This window comes from Misgurnus anguillicaudatus, chromosome 10, assembly GCF_027580225.2.
Source record: "Misgurnus anguillicaudatus chromosome 10, ASM2758022v2, whole genome shotgun sequence".
NCBI classification, from domain to species: domain Eukaryota; kingdom Metazoa; phylum Chordata; class Actinopteri; order Cypriniformes; family Cobitidae; genus Misgurnus; species Misgurnus anguillicaudatus.
The window spans coordinates 20553420-20574411 of record NC_073346.2 but is presented as its reverse complement, the minus strand read 5'-3'; the positions used below and the strand labels follow the sequence as shown (position 1 = coordinate 20574411).

At 38.5% G+C, this 20992-nt stretch overlaps 1 protein-coding gene across 1 annotated transcript in view; it reads left to right on the top strand.

Moving 5' to 3' along the window:
• Nucleotides 1-14546: 14546 nt before the first annotated feature.
• The window catches only part of efna4 (ephrin A4), a 58421-nt gene continuing 51975 nt past the window's right edge, over nt 14547-20992 (top strand). Inside the window, exon 1 of the mRNA XM_055210682.2 lies at nt 14547-15170. Coding sequence (XP_055066657.2) covers nt 15052-15170 — 119 coding nt within the window. The 5' untranslated portion in view covers nt 14547-15051. The remainder of the gene's footprint in view (nt 15171-20992) is intronic.

Below are 20992 nucleotides of genomic sequence, written 5' to 3'. Positions count from 1 at the left end.
GCATCATTTGTGCATTTAAATTAGTGCCACTGTTGGCAGAAATTATACACTTCACCTCTAACATCCCCATAAAAACAGCCAAATGATGTAAGCACTTTAGAATAATTAACATATCCATAAAAAATAATAACTGGAAAATGTCTCTCAACATTTAGAAACATCCCACATAAAAAACATGACACATTTCAATAAAAAACACTTCATTTAGCAATAAAATTTAGCACACACCAAAAATGCATGGCCTGTAAACTTTCACTTCAAATCTGCTAAATCCCGACCCCAGGTCATTCAAGAATATCAGTTTGTTGGCAGGATCCTTTAAGAGTCTGATAAAAACATGCTCATAACAAGAAAACATGCACACGGACTTAGAGGGTTTTGCATTTAAGCTCTTCAAATATTTTTCCTCAGTCCAGATAATCCTCAATTTAAAAGGTCCACATACAACATCCACTTCAGTCTCTTGTGTTTAATTATACAATATTAGCTATATTTTATTACCAGATCTCTTGCAAATCCACCATATTCAAAGTCAATGCGTTATTTTCTTCCCCATGGTCAAATATTGTAGGCCTTCCTGTCCCCTGTATTGTTTACATCAAACACCTGTATAAGCAAATATTTAAATGCTTTGGGAATATTGCATTCCCTCAAAGTCATGACAATAAAGCTTTATTGTCTATGAGAGAGGATGAAAGTTTTTATGAGAGTGAGCGAGAGAAAGAGAGTAAAAGCAGATCTGCTCCAGGTGGGACGCAGTCAGTCGGCGTTATTTTTAAGAGAGCAATGGGAGAGATGGAAAGAGAGGGATAAAACGGGAGAGAAGAGGGAGGAGAAGATGAATGTAGTTAATTAAGATGAGCAGGCAGTGAAGACAGTGCAGAATTACACAAACACTAATTAGAGTCTTCGTTAGGGGGCACAAAATGAGAGCAGCGCATCCATCATCTCCCTTCTGCTCTCTCTCGCTCTCTCTCTTTCTCTCCTTCTTTCTTTCTTTCTCTCTCTCTCATTCCAGTATTTCAATCTCTCTGTGACTGGATCAGCTGTTGTTTTCATTTATCATATTTCACTGTATTGTTTTTTGTATGTATTTACTTAATCTTTTTGTTTAATCCCACTGGCAATGTTTTTCACTACACTCCTAAAAATAAAGGTTCCTCTCACATGCTGTACTGTATGGTTCCATATAGAACCTTTAACAGAAACTTTTTTTGCATTAAAGTTTCCGTAGTGAAAATTGTTTTACTTCAGACTATTAAAAGGTAAGAAAGAAATGATTTTTAAGAACTTTAACTTAAAGGGGACTTTTTTAAGATGTCAAATAAATATTTGTTGTCCCCAGAGTACATATGTGAAGTATTAGTTCAAAATACCCCATAGATAATTTATTATAACATAATAAAATTGCCACTTTTTGGATGACAGCAGAAGTGTACCATTTTGGGTGTGTCGTTTTAAATGCAAATGAGCTGATCTCTACACTAATGGCTCTTTTACATTGCATAGCACCCCACGGTTAGGGTCAGCTTACTTTTGGGGGCTTTTCCACTGGGTGCAGTACATAGTACTCGATGCTTTTTTTGTACCACCTCGGTTGGAGTTCCAAGTGACCTGAGCTGATACCAAAACGTGACACGAAAACAATGTAGATCACTGATTGGTCTGAGAGAATCGTCACTACCAGCATCATCGCTATAATGTAAAAGATTAGCTTTACCTTCATGCTAGCTTGCGCTGTCTCGAGGAAACCTCTTGTCATCTGTGCTTTGGTGTAAGTTTCCAAAATCCCTTTTAGCAACGAAAAACATCCCCAGGTTGAGAATCAGGAACACCATAACAGACTTGCATTTTGTGGCAGCACATTCGCAAAACGCTCGTCCGCATCAAGCGTGCCACACAAGCCCTGAAAAGTAAAGCCAAAACGTCTCGATCGCCCCCAAGTGACTGGTCCTAGGTCATAAATCCCGCCAGTCCCATGTTATTCAATGGGACTTGAGACCAACTAAACAATTTAATTACACTTCAATTATCTTTTTTCCGAAGCTCGTTCTGTCATTTACTGTAGTTTTTATTATGCTGGTGTAAATTCAACTGTTTGTTTTTAAAATAAGTCTGTTTTTAGTTAGTTATTTAATGCTATAAAAAGGGTGGTGTGACGTCATAATTGACAGCTGTGATGTGCACATTCTGCGAGAGCGAGGGCGGGGCCTTGATAAATGGCAGTGCCGTGGTTGGATAGTGCAGATTAAGGGGTGGTATTATCCCCTTCTGACATCACAGGGGGTGGCAAATTTCAATGACCTATTTTTTCACATGCTTGCAGAGAATGGTTTACCAAAACTAAGTTATTGGGTTGATCTTGTGCACATTTTCTGGGTTGATAGAAGCACTGGGACCAAATTATACCACTTAAACATGAACAAAATCAGATTTTCATGATATGTCCCCTTTAAAAGTTCTTTGGGGAACAATAAATGGTTCACCATATGGCATTGCTGGAGGAAGAACCCTACAAGCACCTTTCATTTAAAATGTAATTTTGCTTAAAAATAACTTGCCCTGAATGCAAATCTTAAATTTGCTCTATTAAATTATTTTGTTTTAAAGATATGGTTTTACTGCAAACAAGATCTGCAATACTGATGAAGAAGTGAATCGCTATTGGTACCACAGTCACATGGTGCCCTTCCCCAGTCATCGTTCGTTTTTTAAACTATTTTATTGACTGTCTCCTCTTTCCATTTTATTATAGACCTGAAGAAAGGGTGTGTGTGTGCAATTTATTCATTTGTTCGGTGTCAGCACAATTTTTATTGTTTCATTCGTTCTCTTTAGTCTATATCAATGTGCGATGGCTCTCTATCTGATCTCCCTCTCTCTGTTTACCCATGTCGCTCTCTATCTTATCTCACTCTCTCAATCACCCTCAAGTACAGGTAGTTGTTGTTTTAATATTTACAAAATATATTTTTTATGCTTCTTCATTATTGCATTTCACCTTATACTGTTCGATAAAGCAAAAAACAACAAACTTTTCTCATAAAACAATCTTTTAGTTTGTGTGTGCATGTGTTGGGAATGTTCGTAATAATGGCATAATGGTTTACTCATACAACCATCTTTCTATTTAATGGTTTAATTAATGCAATGTCAAAAATACACTCCATCTGTGTTTCCTAGAATCTGTTGATGAATTTTACCATGTGAGACAAATGGATATAAACAAGCAAATGCACAGCAAGGGGAATGTTATGACATGAGTCAATGAGCTACATCTGAAACTATAGATCTTATTTACGACTGATGACAGATATATGGAACAAATGAGAGAGATATAGCTTTATAACCTCCAGCATTCACAGCCTTATCAGCACCAGCTGGGTGACAGAAATTACAAATCAAATCTGACTGAACACAGGCTGAGAAATCAGGACCAAAATTATGTAACAGCACAAGTGCAGTTTTTCTACATGTGAAGTTTAAGTTTTTGCTATGCACAAAAATCAATCTCTAGAACTTTGAACAGATCAGAGAGCTACATAGATCCTATACTGTACTTGTTAACTGTAAAATAAAATATGAATCACATATTCAAACACGTTTATGTGCTCAAATGGTCTGGCAATAAATTAATTTTGTATATGTTTGCTGCATATATTTGCTGGTGTATTAAATTTAACCAGATGAGTAACTCAATCGGCATACATGCATGTTAAACTTCACTGCACATGTAACAAATTCATTTCCATTAACATAATTGCCGTTCTAGTTCTGCTCGATTTCCATATTTAATTTTCTTTAATTACAGTATCAGATCGTTCTAATGTGTAATTAGAGAAGTAGCTCTTTTGCAGTTGTTGCCATGGTTTTGGGTTTCTGTTCAGCCGGGTCATTAGATGGTTTAATAGTATTCTTCCTGAAATAGAGGCAACCTTTCTTCCCCCTGAGACATTACATGCACTAAGCAATGTCACATATCTATAACAATGTAATGCCTGGACAAGGTGGACTTCTATGTAGTCACGCTGCAGGTTTCAGTGTTTAGATGGCACTTTTTATTGTGCGTTTAAAGCACCAGGAAGCTCTGTGATTTCAGGTGAGAACACCTGGTGATATTTGCAAACATGGTAGTTTGTGAAAGACGGCGCTCACTGTGTGGTGCTCTTCAGTGGTGGATTGTCTACATGTTTTTATGCGCTGTTGCACATAAGTGTGGGGTTAAATCGCTTCCATCAATGCAGTAGGAGTGGAAAATAAATGTTTGCCCATCTTTACTGTGTAGCACAGAGGTTTTTAACATCAGAAAGTTTGGGATATGATCAATTTTTCTACTGGTAGCTACAGGCGGATAAATGGAAGCGAAAACAGTGCGACAGAAAATGACAGAAATACAAATGGTCAAATAACTAGGAGCTGAAGGGAGGTTTTTGATGGAGATAGATAGGTATGATGAAGAGAGACACGGTTACATAGAAAAATTGGACGAGACAGAGAAAAAGACAGATTTTGACAAAGTTAATCTGTTTATTTTTGTTTCATACATTTTTTTCACTAACCGCCGATGAACACATTTGTATACACATACTGTACAGTGAGATCCAAAACTATTATCTTCTATTATTTAAACCTGCCATTTTTTGTAAGTTATGATATGAAACAAGAACTATTTAAAAATGGTTTGTTATAAAAGGAATAGTCCATTTTCTTAAAAGTAAAATCAAGATAATTTACTCACCACCATGTCATCCAAAATGTTGATACCTTTCTCTTTTCATTTTTTGAGGAAAACATTGCAGGATTTTTCTCATTTGAATGGATTTTAATAGAGCCCAACACTTAATACTTAACACTTAACAGTTTTTTCAATGGAGTTTCAAAGGACTATAAACGATCCCAAACAAGCCATTAGGGTCTTATCTAGCGAAACGATTGTCATTTTTGACAATAAAAATAACAAATATACACTTTTAAACCACAATTTCTCGTCTAGGTCCGGTCCTGAAAGCGGCAGCGCGACCTCGCGCAATACGTCAAGAGGTCACAGAAGAAACGGGAAACTCCGCCCCACTGTTTACAAGTGTGTTGAAAGAGGACCGTTCCAACGTTGTTGTATGTCAAATGATACTAATTAATGTCTTTGTGTCAGTTCATTGTTTAAAATGGTCCGCAAATGTGCGTTTCATATATGTAACACGTGACCTCCCTACGTCACCACGCATTTACGTGAGGTCGCACTGGACCGGACTAGACGAAAAGCTGTGGTCCAAAACTGCATATTTCTCACTTTCCTTCTCAAAAATGACAATCGTTTCCTAGATAAGACCCTTATGCCTCGTTTGGGATCGTTTATAGTCCTTTGAAAGTGTTGAGTTAAGTGTTAAGTGTTGGGCTCTATTAAAGTCCATTAAAATGAGAAAACGCCAGCAATGTTTTCCTCAAAAAACATAATTTCTTCTCCACTGAACAAAGAAAGACATCAACATTTTGGATGACATGGTGGTGAGTAAATTATCTGGATTTTTCTTTTAAGAAAATGGACTATTCCTTTAAAGCCTGGGTGCATGATCTCTGAAAGCCAATGTTGGCATTTGAAATCACCTAAAAATACACGCCCCTACCCCAATAGAATCTAGACCACCTTTTGATAGACCTGCCCCACACATACTCAACCCAGGCAACGATGTCGGTTAGTAGACACGCCCCTTACTGCTAATTGGCTACAAGTGTGTTTTGGTAGTCGGCCCGACTCCCTTTTCTGAAGTGTTTTTCAGAAATCGTGCACTCCGCTTTTGAATCAAAAGTAAACAAATAGTAACATTGACCCAGTCTTACGTAGCCGCTTTAAATGGCCAAGGCCCACCAAAAAGACCACATGACTGACATGTCCTTGTTCATGAGGTTGAATCTTACATTGACCATGTGAAGTTTTTGTACAAAAAGTACGATTTTAATTTTTTTAATTGTACAAGATGCTCCCAAGAACATTATCATATCATGCTGGGATATCATCTGGTTTTGTATAAACTTGTGTGGGCCATTCCAATTCCAGCACATAATCTTATTAAAGCAAAAGGGACTTTTCACTCAAATTGTTATGATATTACTGTATAGTCTGTAATAATGATGTGTGCATTTAAAGAGAAAAATGCTAAAGAGTAGCAGACTTTTGGATCACATTGTAGATACATGATTTAGACTAAGGTATGTGTGTGTATATATTTTTCTCAACTGAGCTGTTTTCTTATTCTTTGACAGTGTTACATCTCAACAGTCTCTCTTTTCTTTCACCAATCCAGCTTTTCTCAAAATCCTTTTGCTCTCATCTCTGCTTCTCCTCATCTCTGCCTCATCTTCTTTTCTCTTTCTCTGTTCTCTTTCTCTCTCTCTCTCTCTCTCTCAGGATATTTAGGTTGATTTATTGTTTCTTGTTGGAAAGGTTGGCGTTTTAATAACTCAAGTCCTCCACACCAGAACGAAGGAAAAAAGTGAAGAAAACGAAAAACTTCCGTAAGCACAAAATAAACACATTGAAACTCGCTCTTTTCCCTTCTTTCTGTATTTCTTTTTATCTCCACTGTATTTTATAGTTGTGTGCTATTGGATGTTTGTGTGCAGTATTTCTGTGTTACTTCTGTGTGCTGGATGAAAGTAGTGTTAAAGTCAGTGTTAAGAATAGTTTCTAAACACATTAGAAATTTTAGAAATGTATTGCTGAAACAGATTACAAAAGACTTCTGAATTATGTAATACTGAATTGTGGAATTACACGTTAATTACACATGTAATTCCACATTTCTGTGTTCAGGATTATTTGGGCAGGGTTAAAATGGTGGCTTGATGACACACTGGATCCATCGCGCATGGCCCCACCCCTATGACAATCGCGATCATCCATTCAGGTTGTAGCAGTAAAGTCGAAAGAGATGGCAGCTTTCCAGTGAGTGGGCGTGGTTTCAACGCTGACAGCAGACACGCCCCCAGCATTTGAGAGCAGAAAATTCTGCTTATTTTCCCCAGATTTTGATAACTTATTTTATTTACTTGGCATTTATTATCATTCAAATGTGGCTGGTGATTAATAACACATTTTTCTGTGGTGTGACAAACTCAGAACATCACTTTACACAGATTTTAAGGCATCGCAATCTCAGTTCACAATCAGGCAGTCCGTAATTATTTTTCATACAATCTCATTTGTTAGATGAAGTATGATCTGCTTTTACCCCAGTGGGGACTGGGGTTTCATTATTGTTTTTTAATCATTTTACTTTTTTGGATGATTCGCACTGTAGGAATTCATACAAATCAGCCACCATGAAAAATTCCTGTGAGACCAGACAGAGAGGCTGTGTCGGTGCCGTTTAATTTGTCAAAATATGTTGTGTCTGGAGATACAATATACAAAACATAAAAAATCCAGAAATCACAATATATGATTTTTTATGATACAGCTGCAAATAAGTATTTGAACACCTGTCTATAAGCTAGAATTCTGGCCCTCAAAGACCTGTTAGTCTGCCTTTAAAATGTCCATCTCCACTCCATGTATTATCCTGAATTAGATGCATCTGTTTGAGGTCCTTAGCTGCATAAAGACACCTGTCCACCCCATACAATCAGTAAGAATCCAACTACTAACATGGCCAAGACCAAAGAGCTGTCCAAAGACACTAGAGACAAAATTGTACACCTCCACAAGGCTGGAAAGGGCTACAGGCAATTGCCAAGCAGCTTGGTGAAAAAAGGTCCACTGTTGGAGCAATCATTAGAAAATGGAAGAAGCTAAACATGACTGTTAATCTCCCTCAGACTGGGGCTCCATGCAAAGTCTCACCTCGTGGGGTCTCAATGATCCCAACAAAAGTGAGAAATCAGCCCAGAACTACACGGGAGGAGCTGGTCAGACCTAAACCCAATAGAGAATCTTTGGAGGGAGCTTAAACTCCGTGTTTCTCAACGACAGGCCATAAACCTGACTGATCTAGAAAAGATCTGTGTGGAGGAGTGGGCCAAAATCCCTCCTGCAGTGTGTGCAAACCTGGTGAAAAACTACAGGAAGCGTTTGACCTCTGTAATTGCAAACAAAGGCTACTGTACCAAATATTAACATTGACTTTCTCAGGTCTTCAAATACTTATTTGCAGCTGTATCATACAAATAAAGAGTTAAAAAATCATACATTGTGATTTTTGGATTTTTTTTTAGATTATGTCTCTCACAGTGGACATGCACCTACAATGACAATTTCAGACTCCACCATGATTTCTAAGTGGAAGAACATGCAAAATAGCAGGGTGTTCATTTATATATAAATGTGCATGCATGGTGGTAAAATGGTCAAGATTTATCCCTGCTGTCACTGGGGCAGTGCCCTTTAAAAAGGTCCTGATATTTACCATTAGGTAGGTACATATATAATGCCAAAATGTACAGAATGTACCTCTGAGGTACAAATATGAACTCTTTAGGTCCAAAGCTGTACTTTGTGAAAGGGTACCGGCCCGTCGACAGCTGGAATACATATTTTGACAATTTTTCTGACAGTGCATGCACTGTAAAAAATTCAAACTCTTACCTTAAGTAAAACTGCTGACGAAAAAATCATTAATGTATTTTTTATAAACACGTTTACAAAATTTCTAAATACCCAATGACATCTTGGTTACTAATAATAAAGTAAACGACTTTTGCTTTCCTTTGTTTCTCAAATTGTACAAACACCTCATTTTACTGTGTGCGAACTTGCGTGCGAGCGTTTAATCTTCCTGTAAAACCTCAATCACTATTAAACAGCATGAAAGGCTATGGAAGAGAGAACCATGCTAATAAAAGGCTAATGGATAAGAAGAGGAAATAATGAAAGGACAGAATGGGAGAAAACGAGAGTGATTTCCAACACTAAAGCAAGACTTTATATAGAGGCCGATTATTCACACTGATCATTAGAGAGAGATATCACTTTCACTCATTTACTGAAAAGAGCGAGAGAGTGGGGGAGAAGAGGGTAATCATTAGAATCATATCACTTTCCCTCTGTCTCTAATGAGAGAGAGAGAGAGAGAGAGAGAGAGAGAGAGAGAGAGAGAGAGAGAGAGAGAGAGAGAGAGAGAGCAGATGGATAAATGGAAAGCAAAACAGGCTGATGGATGGATGGATGAATGGTTGGTTGGATAAATGGATGGATTGAATGATGGACGGATGGATCAAAGGGTGGATTGATACGTGGATGGATGTTCAAAATATTGAAACTACATGCTTTTGTATAATCAGTTTGAATTGATGGATGTATTTTATCTACATGACAATTTAAACAAATAAGTTGAGTCATATTATTATGTATCAACCCATTATAGCAATCAACCGCCTTTATGACAGCATAATAATATCCTGTCTACCCACACACCCCTGTGTGTCAACCAAACAGAATTGGCTTGCGCACGCACAAACACACACAAATACAGACACAATAAAATGGTGTGATTATCAATATAAGACCGAATCAATTTGACTTTCTTTTACGGTTGCATATTTACACATGTGTGAGCAATTAACAAAGCTTTATGAGACAAACTTAATTACAAAACATAAATTGGGATTAACAGAAACACAGTGCATTACGGTTTTAATTAAAAATATTCATTCCTTATTTTACCAACCTATGAACAACAAGTAGGACACAAGAGGAGAAAATCTAGTAAAGATTAAATGAGGAAAAGAAAAATCTGCACCATCTTCTCCAGCTTATATCTCGTCCTCCGGCTCTGCATGTGCCCTCCGGGAACAATTAACTTTTACTTCCCATCACCATGTGCCGCCCATTCTCCCTTCAATGCTCTGGGCCACACCCACAAATAACCATCTAAAATTATGGTTTCTATAAACATACGTTATAAGATCTGGGGTTTATACGGTCTAATACTGTATATAATGTCCACCTTTAAAGCCACATCCCTAATAAAGCCCATAAATCCCAGGGGACCACTCAAATTCGGAGAAGACAGAGCAAGATGAAAGAGTCTTAATTAATTGCCTGAACACAACACTGGACTATGTGCTGACAATGCTTCCCAGCACTGCATGAACAGGATAGGGGCGAGAAAGACGTTGAGCAGTTACTCTGTAGGAATCAGATACTCCTGGGTAATAAACATTATGCCTCTATATACAGTATTCATTCTGTCAGGATGTTAGACAACAGATACACAAAAGGTTTGTTTGGATACTCTACTCTAAACATAGGTACACACACTCTCTTTCTTTCTCTCTGGTTATATGCAGTATGAACATGCTTATGCGATGGTGTATTTGTATTTCTAAATTCTGTAATATCTGACCAGCTTTGGCAGAAGTCAATCTGTGCTGCCCAAAGAGGGAGAACATGGGATAGATCACCAAGACAGCAAACAAGAGTGATGAGAAAGAGGAAAAATCAAGAAACGGCCCTTGTATACACTGGGTACCAGTAGGAGGTTGCCAAGAACAAGCGTGTGGGAAAGTGTAACCAAGAAAGACAAAGAAAGAAAGGGAGAGTTGAACAAAACATGATGTGTTCTTGTAATGCCAAGGTCATGCGTGAAATTCCCAAGGATAATGTGCGTGCCAATCAAACGCTTGGATAAAAGTGATATTTAGGCATAAAACTGAAAACGAAAAATTTATTTAATATCAAACTTTTAAGTTTTTCATTCAAACACTTTGAGATGATTTATGACATGTCACACCACATTGACACTACTTCTCTTTAATGTCAAGCACAACAATAAATAAACGTAGCTGTAATAAACTTCCACGAGTCTGAATGAAAGCCGAAATAATCTTACGAATAGGAACGGGTGAGAAAACTGATTTTTTTATATTTCCCATCATCTTTATTAAAAGGGACATTCATCATTCATGTCACACGCAGACAGTCGTTCAGTATCACACACAATCGCATTTTCATATAATCCATGCTGTTGCGGGTCTCCGTTTGTGTTTCATGCGTACGGAAAAAGAGGCGGCAAGCAATAGGCAAAGAAAGAAATAAAAGACAAAGATAAAGGCATCAGTCGGTACATAAGAAGACATACTGAGTTTCAAACAGGATAGAGGGAGCAGCAGAAAATTGAAGGGAAAAGGGGGCGAATGAAAGCCGAGGGGGAGGTATGAAAAAGGCAAAAACCACATTTTGTAAACAGGTCTCTATAGTAACCAGTGCATAATTTGCTTGGTGGGAGCGAAAGAGGAAAAGAGAAGCGTTTACCGTCTCGGCTTGAGCCCACCACTGTAATTACCCCTCAGAGAGAGTGAGCGAGCGAGCGAGAGAGAGAGAGAGAAGGGCAGTTTGAGAAAGAGAAAGTGTTTGAAAAGCATAAAAGCTCAACCTGAATGCCCAAAGAAGCGACATGTCGCCTGCGTGCATGTGCATTTTGTATGTAGCTGGGGCAGGTCTTTGGCTCTGCAATAAATGAAAGGACACTGTTGTCCTCTTTTACATGAACAAAAGATTAAATGCTCTTACCTACCCACACAAACACACCCTCAGCACCGACACGTAGACTACATGCACTGTAGGCCTACAAAAACACAGGTCTATTATAAAACACACAGGTGCTTTCAGTCACATTGTGTTTGGCAGCTCCAGTAAGTGCCAACTCGACGCACACTTTAGTACGGTAAACCAAAAATGCAAACCAATCCCATCACGGGTCTCATTTATTTGTACTTGCTATCGCACTTTTTTGATTGAATTTGAAATGTAACAGGGTTTATACACTAAAAAGTGAAAAAAAAAACACGTCTCTTTCTCTGAATTTGCATGTGGGCAGCCTAATTGCTCATTTTTATGTGTATGTGTACCTTTCTCCATGTGTGTGTGTGTGTGTTATATGCCGGTTGGAGAGGAAAGTTAATTATAGAGGGGAGAGTGGTGTGTACAGCCTGCTTGATTACAGTACAGTGGATTGGGAAAATGTGTGTTTGTGTATGTGTGTGTGAGGCTGTCAGTCTGTGCCTGTACAGATAACAGGATTAACTCTCCCCTGACAGCATGAGTACAACAGGGATAGAGCGAGAGAGAGAAACAAGAGAGAAATGAGGAAGGCAAGGAGGACATAAGTGACATTGATAGGGTTGAGGGATTTATATAGAGAGAGAGAAAGACCCGCTGTTGTCATTTCGGAGAACCTACTTATCCTGTGCTTTCCTAATGCGAGAAGTCTGTCTGTCCTCTTGCTCGGCTTGCTAAAATTGAAAAAAGCAAAAACAGGAACAGGGTGAGGTGGGAATGTAAGTTTTGGGAAAAACAGCTGATAACAGGAGCAGGAAACGCACTTCAGAGAGGCTCCTGGAGGAGCACAAGGTGACTGTTCCTCGTTTAGCCCCGATTCTTAATTACCGCAGTACTGCTGAGACTCCCGCACAATAGCCCAGACCTTCTCCACGTGGACCACTGGCACCCAGCTCTTCATTTATAAAAATCAGAGCTCTGCTGCGCTGCGGATATGACCTACACAAGGGCTCTGCTACACCATTAGACAGTTCGGTTTTAATTTTGAGACAGGACAAATCGGTGGTCAAAAACTCAGGCCCAGACATGAATAGCCTATACCTTTTCCCAGTGCATGTGCTGTTTTATTAATTCGATAATAACCAACGTGGCCAATTCAGGCCTCGGTGGGTGAGACCTTTTGTGTAATTACTCCCATGTTCCTCAGAGAGAGAGAGAGAACGAGGAACTTCAGTGCTGCTGTCGGGGGACTCCGAATCCTCCAGAGGTAAAAACCACACAGGGAAAGGCTCTGCCACACAATCATTGTGATATTAATGAGAAGACGACAGTCAAATTAATGGGTAGTGCCACACCGAGGGGAAGACTTGGAAGAATTAACGCAACCAAATATACCCACCACCGCGTTTCCCGACGTCATTGGTGAGCACTCTCCACCTGCAGGTATAAGTGATTGGCCTGCCGCACTGCTGGTCTTACCTACCTGGCATTACTCATATGTTAGACTGGTAATTTAACACACAAAGATAATAACGAGGGACCACCGACTGCTCGCGCACATGGTGGCTGTGGTGATTACCGCCCGAACATGTGCTCTCCCGGGAATTCTGTCGTCAGCAAGTGAATTCATTTCGTCTCTCTCTTACCTATCTCAACACAATCACACAGACACATGTGACTACAACACATGTAAACTCCCAGTGAATCGAGCAGTAAACTCTCACACACCCAAAACCACACTGCACTGTTCGCTTGGGGAAATTTGAGGGCACATCCTTGTCTACTTCGGAAAGGACTTTGAAAGAGATGCCAGAAATAAAAAAAGAAACAATAGGTATAATACACAAATAAATAAGCACGTTGAAAGCATGCGGAAATATACAAAAGTGTATTGAAAAGGACAAAGCATGTTAACACACTTAATGCATTCCCGGGCACACAGGTCACTTTTCTTTAACCATAAATAGCCAGATTGTACAGAGGAAAATTACAGTGTGTATTCACAGCAGAGATTTATCTGTCAATGGTGTTTTGTTAAATGTGTTATATTCATTTGCATTAGCCTGCTTAGAAAAGGTTTTACAACCAGTTATTCTAGTTAATCAAACATCATTGGTTGATCAACGCTAACCTAAATTAAACCGAAAGCCAATGCATTTTCACACTGATATTATTATTAACAATACCAATAGAAATATACTCATATATTAAATATATTATTATTAATATTAAATATTATGAGTAACACATGGCAACATAAGTTTAATGTGTTTTAAACCTATAAATATAATGTAATATTATACAAAATTCAAAGCGATTTTTTAGTAAAATATAATTTAAATATAAGTTAAAATGACTTGGCCAATTTGGTTAAAATTAAAAATGTAAATTAAAGGGATAGTTCACTTTAAAATTAAAATTCTGTCATAATTTACTCGTCCTCATGTTGTTCTAAACCTTTATGAATTTCTTTTTTCTGATGAACACAAAAGATATTTTGAGAAATTATGGTAAACACACAGCAGTAAGTGACCATAGACTTCCATAGTAGGAATAAAAAAATATGATGGAATTAATGGGTACCGTCAACTGTGTGCTTACCATCATTTATTAAAATATTTTCTTAGTCATTTATCACAATACTTCCAAAATATTTTTTTCCTACTATGGAAGTCTATGGTCACTTACTGCTGTGTTTTTACTATCATTTATCAAAATATATTTTTTGTGTTCATCAGGAAAAAGAATTATACAGATTTAGAACAACATGAGGATGAGTAAATGATGACAAAATTTTCATTTTAAAGTGAACTATTCCTTTAACTGAAGTCAATTATTAAATTTTCTACAGTGAAGGCAAACGATGAAAAACGTCCAAACGTTCACGTGGAAGAAACTTAAAAGACTTTTATCCCATATTCAAGCTGTCAGTCCAGCGGGAAGCACACCTTTAAACGCTATGGAATGTTAATCCCGCCCCCTGATATTCACTGATTGGTCCAAAGTTTCAACAGTCACGCCCTTGGGCTCTGCGTCCCGCCCAGCGTCGCGTTCAAGTCACTCCTAATCACTGTCAACTTTCAACGGCCGTGATTGAGAGCGTCCTGCGACCACAAATGCTTACATTCCCATTGTTTAAAGGTCTGGAGGATTGTCACACGCGCGCCTCATGAATCAATGTTGGGATTATATTTGAAGATGAAGAAGTTTTTCTTTGGATGAGCGTAAAGTGGAATACTTTCCTTCACAAGGAAATACTAAACTTCATGTCTCTGGAATTCAAGGAATCGCAAGAATTTGACATTATAAGGAACTTTTTCCTCACTTAAACACGTATGTTATGTAACTTTAATATACACTATAACATGCAACATACAACCTGTTGCATTTTGGTAACTAGAACATGTTTCTGTTCTTTATTATAAACGCTCGGAGTCCCCTAAGTGGAATACCGAAGTGAGTTTTATTTCCTCTCAAATCCATGAAAGTTGCTTTGCTGGATATTACTCAACTTTTTGAACTCTGAGCCTTTTTGTATAAGGGCTTGGTCTACTTCAGTCATGACTGTGCCAAGGTCCTCTGTATTTTGCGCTCTGGTGAGACTTCTGGCGCTGTTTATACACGTTTATTCGGCTACAGCAAAGAGACACGTTGTATACTGGAACTCTACAAATACGAGGTAAGATCAATTTATAAACCCTGTTGGACATAAGTACGCCTGCTGAGCTGCGCGTTGCTTGTGCGTAAAATTCAGCGCTTTCTGCGCTTCAGTGGGCACAGCAGGAGCTCAGCCCACTACTGCGGATATTTGAAATGTGTGTGAGACTGTGAGTAAGCACAAAGCGCTCCTGGATCTCTTGTCTCTTCTTGTCTGAAGCCTGAAAACACACCTGTACTTATAAACGGGTTTGCATTTGAAGCACTTCCATTGTAACACACTCCCAAACTTTCACGTATTTATCCCTAATGTGGTTACATTGTGAAATGCAGGCTACTCACAGGCTGTAGCTGCAGGTGGTCCTGCTGTTTTACTGGTAGATCATTGCGTTTGCAACGCAAAGTTCATGTGTTCGATCCACACATACTGAGATATATTTTATTGCTTGAAGGAATGCATTGTAAGTCGTTTTGGATAAAAGTGTTTGCCCCCATTTATAAATATAAACACAACAACCAGTGTGCCAATTACCAACCGTATCTTATTTGCATCTGGTTTCCAACATCATTAATTGGGAAGCAGGGTCAGATGAAGGGCTTTTGCATCCGATGGAGAGGAAATTAAGTACATGTTGTAAAATCCTTTGCCTTCCTGATCTTTACAGTCCAGTGAACAGGTTCTCCAGGTTTGATCAGTTAATGTTAAAGGTAAGAATAAATCACTGTTAATGGTGCGTGCCTATCAGCTGTCTTCCTGTAGTGCAGCAGAGCTGTCCTCTGACTTGCTGTATAATGATTTTAATTGGCATCATTTGTTAGACTGATGGTTCGCTCACCTGCCACTCCAGGTGTTACGTTAGCCTGGATTGGCTGATTTTAAGGAGCCTCCAGGGCCAGCAGTTATCTGCCCCTCCTGGTACGACTTGTACTCTGAATAAGGCCCAAAAGTACTTAGAAACAGGCCTTTGAGTGTTGGTTTGGCTTGCGCATAAACAAATTGTTAAAATTTGTTTTATTCATAGCTCATTAGGTTCTCCACTGAGAAAGAGTTAGTCAGGTTTTTAAAGGTTACCTAGATATATTTTATGGGTAATGGTTTGCTTCCTTTATCTGGTATACATTTAAAGCAACACTTTGGGTCAAAGTTGTATGATCATGTTTGGTTTTAGTGGTGATGTGATGTAATAACATAAAATTTTCATGGAAATCGTTAAAACTATTGGTGGCTTACTTTGATGAATACAAATGTGATTTGTATTTTTTTATATATTATTAAAGGCAGGATAGGCAGGAATTATCTAAAAAAACTTTTTTTTACAAATTTGTTTAAACTGTCTTTATATACCAATACACAACTAAAATGTAAGTACTCCGAAAAAGAGAGTACAAAACTGGAGTGTCTGTAGACCTCTCACGACTGTTTTAAACACAGCTAATCTTTCCATTCGGGACGAAACAAATGATTGGCTTGCCCGACTATCACTCTCTCTCGCGACCATGGCACCACCCCTGTTGCTACGGGATCTGCCCACACATGCGCACACCCGATTGATTTGAACGTGCACGAGGCACTCTAGGAAGAGCAAAAGTACGGCAGAGAAAGAGCATTCAGAACTCACAGTACCTGCATATCCAGTCAGCAAAGGCAAACGAGGCAAAAAAAGGAATAAATGAAGAAATCAAACGAGAGTAAATATCGCATGGCTTTTCCTCGAGTCGACTATGCGGTAGCGGTATTGTCTCCGTAGTGTAGTACTCATCAGAGTCAACAATGCTTTTATCACGGAAACTCTTACATGCAAAACACTGTATATTTTATGAATCTTCCATGAAATTCACCTTCATTACAGTGTAACTGATGGTAATAAAAATACTTGTATCAATGCAATCTGTTTTTAGCTTTGTCTTATAAATATAACTAGCTCGTTTGTTACCGAATCAAACAAAATTTTTAACTTTACCAGTATCGATATGCTAGCTTGATAGTGAGAACTAAAAGCCATCCTATTTGTTTATATTTATAGTAATAAAGTTAGATGTATTATTACATGTGATTGTGACATGATGTTACTACATGCACTGCGCTCCTTCCTCTCCGCTCGTCTGAGGTAAAATGCTTCTCCCAGCAGAGCCGGTCAGCATCGCGCGTTCATGTGTTTTGGGGCGTGGCTTTAGAAGAAACCCAGAAGGGAGGGGGTGGAGTTAAAACAGTCGTGGGAGGTCTACAGACACTCGATTTTTGTACTCTCTTTTTCGGAGTGCTTGCATTTTACTTATGTATTGGTATATAAAGAGAGTTTGAACAAATTTGTAAAAAAGATTTTTAGATAATTCCTGCCTATCCTGCCTTTAAGTGATGGTTGTGTTTAGGGGTTTACCTTCATGCTTCCATTTTTTAATAATCATTGGTCTTTGTATGATTTACATTGTACGAAATCATACGAAATCAGCACCTTAAAAAATAGTCACGTGTTCCTGTGAGATTCATGTTGGTATTACATTGTAACCAACATTGAGCACCTACTGTATTACATTGCTTAAAACAACTTTATTGTTTGTATTTGGTGTAATAGAATGAGTTTGCGTGTTTTTTTGTACCGTACATTATTTTTGCTCCTCTATGCCCGCCTCCCTGAAAAGCGTTGATTTTGTACAAAGCTCATTGGTCTGAAAAGCGCAGTGTCCTCCGATTGGCTAGCTAACCAGTACGTTGTAATTGGCCAGAATACCTCTGATGTCAGCCAAAATGTGACGCTCCTTACCATGTTTGGAAGATTAGCTTCCAATGCAATACTGACAGGAGTTAATATTATCTTTACTACCTTATCAGTACGAGCCGAATCTGATCTAGAAAAATCCAGATGACCAAGCTCATCAACCAACTTTACCAGCATGGCTTGGACAGAACGTAACAGATGGGTAAGTTAAGGATACTAAAGAAACACACCACAGTTTATCAATATTTTACTATGTTCTTACCTCAACATAGATGGATTAATACATACCTATCTTTTTTCAATGTGTGCACTTCATATTTGCACAGTGTATTGTGAATGTATTAGCATTTAGCCTAGCCTCATTCATTCCTTAGGATCCAAACAGGGATGAATTTAGAAGCCACCAAACACTTCCATATTTTCCCTATTTAAAGACTGTTACATGAGTAATTACACAAAATAAAACGTGGCTTTTTTTAAGCGGATAAAAATCACCCCTGTTTGGCTATAAGGAATGAATGGGCCTAGGCTAAATGCTAACACATTCACGACGCGCTGTGCAAATATGAAGTGCACGTATTGAAAAAAGATAGGTATGTATTAATTCGTCTAAGTTGAGGTAAGAACATAATAAAATAGTGAAAAACTCAAACTGTGGTGTTTTCCTTTTAAATCATATCTGCATTTGTGATCGTAGAAACAACAAACAACAAGCGCTCCTCTGCACTGCACTAAACCTCCATTTGAATCATGGTTTAGTCAGACTCCGTAGTAAATTCTTTAAATTCTTTTAAATATGACTACTTCCAGGTTGTGAGTCAGAAGCAGACAGCAATATGATAATGACCATTGTGTCCACGCTAACAGGTGGAGTAAGCAAAGTGTTGCCTACAATCCGTGTATCTGTTGTAGTCCAAGTAAAGAGATTTAAGTTGGAAACGATAACTTGCGTCATTTAGTACATCGTTAACATGTCCTAATACACACACTTACACACCAAAGGAAATGTGAACCGGATAATTAGTGCTCTTTAACACCAATATACGCTGGTGTGCACAGGTAAGGATATCTGTACGCTAAACTCCCAAACACAAACCTGTTCAGTAGTGCTAACCTGCAAACAATCACCATGTTGCGCAAACATGGATTTTTTTGTTTACACAGAGCACTACAATATAACCAGATTAATGTGGCTGAATTCTGTATCCATGATCGCTGCAGGGTAGTCATGTTTAGCTTTTCATGTTTTATGGCATCAATTATTTGTAAAGTGTGGGGGAAAGACTCTCCTAGGTCTATCCACCAGGGTATCTAGTGTGTGAATGTGATATGTCATTTTTACTCCTCCTTAATCTAATCCTGCCTCTTCGGTTGCAACTGAACCGTGAACAGCTATGTTACTTTTCATTTATCAGTTGATGTTTCACATGGTCTGCCAGGTGGATAAAGCACAAAACATGTTTTTCTTTCTTATCTCCCACGCTTGCTCTCTCTCAGCTTGCCCCTTTATTTCCTCATGTTTCTCACATTCTTAACCAATAAGTTTAAAATCTGATGCAACAGCCGTGTGTGGACTTTCAACCGAACATATGCTTAAAAGGCAGTGATTTTGTTAAACATATTCGTGATTTTACAAGTTCAAATCTGCGTTTGTGTGGCCCTCTTTTGTGTGAGTCACTTACTCAACAAGTTTGGACACATTTCTGATACTGTGGTGTGGAAATACCACAAGCCTCTTTCTCAACACCTCCCACCTCTGTATTTTTCAAAAGAACAAATAATTTTTTTATTGCTCATTTGGAAATTAATAATTCCAATTTTTGTTTTGGCATACGTGTACATGCATACTTGTTAATGCATGCATACAAGTGCATCACACCCACAAATGGACTCCAAATACAATTTACATTCAGTTGTGATGGACAGGGCTGGATCTCAGCATGGAGGTGGGGGTAGGGGGATGGACGCACCCATGCTCATGCAAATTTAAATTTATTCTTGAAGCTCAACTGTAATTTTGTCAATCAGGGCTGCACATGTCATATTTTGCAAGGACTTCCATAATTCTCAAATAATCTCTCTGCTACTTCTATAAGTCATTAATTTCAAGAACCTGTGAACTGTAATCAGCAAAGCTACTCAGAAATAATCGCATTGTAGCTTGTGTTTTGTAGGACGTAAAGAGCGAACTCCCTGCTGCTTTCTGTCACACACGCTGGTTATTATGTGGTTGACTGTACGGCTTAATGCATCATACTGTATTGTGTAATTATCCATATAACTGGAGCTATATTTACTTTGTTTTCGCCTGCCCTTCCCAGTGTCCGCCTGTAACGTTCAGTAATCTGCTGTGAATTGTCATAAACAGTTGTTTCCAGAAAATGTAGGTTCATAGGGTTATTAATCAAATGAAAATGTTGGGAAAACAGGAAATATTCCTCAACCTTGTACTCGCCAAGCACAGTTATGTCCTTATCGCACTTTTTTCCCGCTTTGTAATGATCAAACATGTTCCAAGAAACATACTCTTATCAAAACACCTACAGTACTACAGCTCGACCTCATAGTCGGTTTTCATGGTTCTCTTCATGAGTAATTTACATGTTGGTCTTTTCGAAGGCACATTTCCGTTTATCCTTCTTGTCTTTATGTATGCGATTGAAAAATGAAATTGCTCGGTTCATAAATCGGCATCTTTCTGTGAGTCTCCTATCAGTGTGTACTGTAAAGGCCACCTGGCCCACTGGGCACGAAGAGATTTTGGAGGCTCATAGAGGGACTTTACAGCCTGGTCTGTGTCACATGGCAGGTTCCCAAATCGCTGAGGCCCAATCAACTGCTTTGAAGAAACCAGAGTTGATTTGCAAAGCTGATGGATTGAGGGAAAATGGATGTAATCTTCTAAAACTGGTCTTGAGCGCTGGCCATACCTGGCAAGGATAACCTTTCAGTCTACCTGGGAGAAAGTCATATTCCATTACCGGTTTAATATTGTAATTTAGTGATTATGTGTGGCTCAGATTTGTCTGTGTGATTGCATATGTGCCGCTTTCCAACCGTGCCGCTGCACACTGCGAAAAGAGACTTTGTATATTTTCTGCCTTGCCTGGATATTTGGCTAATATCC